This window comes from Brachionichthys hirsutus, chromosome 21, assembly GCF_040956055.1.
Source record: "Brachionichthys hirsutus isolate HB-005 chromosome 21, CSIRO-AGI_Bhir_v1, whole genome shotgun sequence".
Lineage (NCBI taxonomy): Eukaryota > Metazoa > Chordata > Actinopteri > Lophiiformes > Brachionichthyidae > Brachionichthys > Brachionichthys hirsutus.
The window spans coordinates 8,290,434-8,293,358 of NC_090917.1; the positions used below are offsets into that span (position 1 = coordinate 8,290,434).

The 2,925-nt window shown below is 44.3% G+C and overlaps 1 protein-coding gene across 1 annotated transcript; it reads right to left on the reverse strand.

Annotated features, from left to right (window-relative positions):
• Window positions 1–202: 202 nt before the first annotated feature.
• pts (6-pyruvoyltetrahydropterin synthase) lies at window positions 203–2,291 on the reverse strand. Its single transcript, XM_068754639.1, has 6 exons — window positions 2,187–2,291; window positions 1,349–1,428; window positions 1,250–1,272; window positions 880–936; window positions 419–489; window positions 203–344 (listed from the first exon to the last, which is right to left on the reverse strand). Exons 1-6 carry the CDS (start codon window positions 2,273–2,275, stop codon window positions 221–223), a joined length of 444 nt encoding a protein of 147 aa, XP_068610740.1. The 5' UTR covers window positions 2,276–2,291; the 3' UTR covers window positions 203–220.
• Between the last annotated feature and the right edge of the window lie 634 nt (window positions 2,292–2,925).

Sequence of the window (2,925 nt, forward strand, 5' to 3'; positions counted from 1 at the left end):
ATCCTTTCATGTAATGGCTTTTACATGCCATTTCTATTAGCTCACACAAATACTCCATCCATCTGTTCCTGGCCCGGCCCCTCTGTCAAATTTTAGAACCCATTGTGGCCCGCGAGTCAAAACGTTTACAGTCATCAACACACAAACAATGAACAAAGACAGCATTTAATGAATGGAATATGAAGCAGCTAAAACACCCCAGTGCATCAGCATCAGACTTCTACTCTCCTCGATATATAACAATGTTTTTATCGGTCTCATGCACTTTGATCTCGTGGAGCAGGTTGGGCGGCAGCGCCTTCAGCATGTTGTCCCAGATGTAAACGGCCACGTTCTCCGTTGTACTGATGGAGGAAACAAAAGAAACGATCAGACGATGTGGGTCCAGAATAGAACGCACTGCGTGATCGGCACTCACCTCACAACATCGGCAAAGTACGGGACGTCCAGATCCAGGTTCTTGTGGTCCATTGGTTCCATGATGACATCCTACGGAGCAAATCAATCGTCTCACATTGCATCATTTGCTAACTTCATATGAGGTTATGTCAGACCTGCGTGTAACACCCAGTTCTGAGCATCACCAGCAAACAAATAAAGACGCAGCTGTAAGGAACCGACTCTTGATGCGCAAAAACTATAACAGAGTTTTAGCTGCTGTAAAATCATCTATGAAAACAAGCACTCACAAATTAGAAAAATAAACGACACATAGTTCAGTCCTTTGTTTGAATGGATGCAACCACCAAGTAGTGGTGGAAGAAGTACTTTTTTTTAAAGTAGTTATACCTCAGTGCATAAATTATGCAAATATTCTTTATTTATTCTCCTTCTTTTTATCTGATTAAATTTAAACAGTAAGAGTTGAGAAGATCTCACATCTATGCACTTCTGCAGTTCCTTCAGGTTCATAACCATTCCACTGACAAGATCAATCTGTGAACACACACACACACACACACACACACACACACACACACACACACACACACACACACACACACACACACACACACACACACACGCACACACACTGAGTTATCAGAAGTATTGTCTCAGTTTCATCCAGTAAACAGGATTTCATGTCATTTATTCATCCTGATTTTTTTATGTTCATCAGTGGGGAAAGTTTTTGTATTTTTTACTGATAAAATACTACCAATCAGTATAAGAACATTCAATATAAACTGACTTCATGGGATGTAAGGTCACTCGCCCCCGGGCTCAGAAGGACGCGGTTAACACTCACCTCCCCACACAGCGTTATCTCCACTGTGGACACAAACAGGACACTGGATGAGTGGGAGGCGTGGACACAGCGGCTGGCGTGGGGGGGAGCCTGACAAACCTTTGTAGTTGTGTCCGTGTCCATTCGGATTGTTGCACGATCCATAAACTCTTTTGTTCTCCTCGGCGCTCAGGTGAGGGCTGCAGAGAAGAGGACCCGATCAACGCGTCATGGTCCTGACTCTGACGTCACGACCGGCTATTGACTCGTGGTGCCTTCACATACACCTCATAAAGTTGATAATTTCTGTGACACTTTCGTTATGAGGCAAGCTTGTGTATGAACACTATAAATCCTGCATGTCCAACTTATTGATTTATTATGATTATGATAATTATTATTATATAACATGAATTTATCTGGGCGATAAAAACTAAAGGTGCGAATTAAATTACTATATTTAAATTATAATCATCACTCAACTTATTATGTGCTAATTTTTACTATGCAAAATATGTTAACAAAAGCACCACAAAGTCATATTTGTATGATGCGGCTATTGTGTCGCCGCTTTGCATTCTCTTTTCTAAAGCCTTTATTTTTATTTGGCTGCTTCTTTGAAGATCTCCATCCATCCATCCAGGACTACAGGTTGTTGCTTTTTACGACAGTACTTGAACACAGCACAAGAGTTTAGATCGATCCGTTTTATTTCACATAATCCGATTAAACCACAAACCTAATTACGCGCGTGGTTAGTCGAGCTTCAAACGGACTGACGCGAACATCTAGCCGCTCAACGCGCCCCGGAGGCCCGATAGCGCGTCCTGATTTATCCCGAGGAGCCTCGATCAGCGCTTCCCGTGGAATAATCCCCAGCTGTGTTTTAGTAACAGCTGACATCATAGCGGAGGTTGTCTTGTCCTCCACCTCATCGGTAACCCGCACTGATACTTACCTGTGGAGCCGGTGAGACGCACTGAAGCTCAGCAAACGCGTGATGTATCCGGTGCGCACCACCCCGTCGCGCTGTCGCGGTCCAGCCATGTCCACTGCGCTCCCGACAGACGCGCACAGACTCTCAGGACGTCGGAGGCGCTGGAAAACCAGCTCCAGCCCACGTGACTCGTGCTGCCTTCTTATTGGCTCACATCGGTGCATAAAGATGACACACGCACAACCCGTCTCCGTGCGCGTCCTCAGGCTGTGTCCGTACTGAATGACGTCACGGGAAAACTTACAGAACTAGTTTGAAAATGAATTTCAAACAAACAAAATGAGTTTGTCATTGTCACACATGGAAAAATAAAAATCATATTTGAAAGCGTGCAGTGATGATGGTAACTCCCAGCGCCGGAGCAGATAGGAGCCGATAGGAGCCGATAGGAGCCGATAGGAGCAGATAGGAGCAGATAGGAGGGCTGAGTGGAAGGTGGGTGCTGCAGACGGGATTAACCCTAATAAATGACAGGATCTGACCACAGGGTGGAGAATTCACTCACATCAATGAAATAGCACTTAGCTAATCATAGCTAATCATTCCATCAGTAAATCAGCAAGTTATGAGATAGGGGACCTAATCATTTTTGGCTCATAACTTGTTTTAATCTATTCATATATAGGACGTGTCTATCAAAGAGCAAGGAACGAAGCCTCAACTGGACTTGTTCACGTTGGATTATCCTCTCATCCAAGAG

Coding starts and splice junctions, on each gene's coding strand:
- pts (XM_068754639.1), bottom strand. CDS start 2,275: ATGGCTGGACCGCGACAGCGCGACGGGGTGGTGCGCACCGGATACATC. Junction 1,273..1,348: donor ACACGGACACAACTACAAAG/GTTTGTCAGGCT, acceptor TTGTGTCCACAG/TGGAGATAACGCTGTGTGGG. Junction 937..1,249: donor AGATAACGCTGTGTGGGGAG/GTGAGTGTTAAC, acceptor GTGTGTTCACAG/ATTGATCTTGTCAGTGGAAT.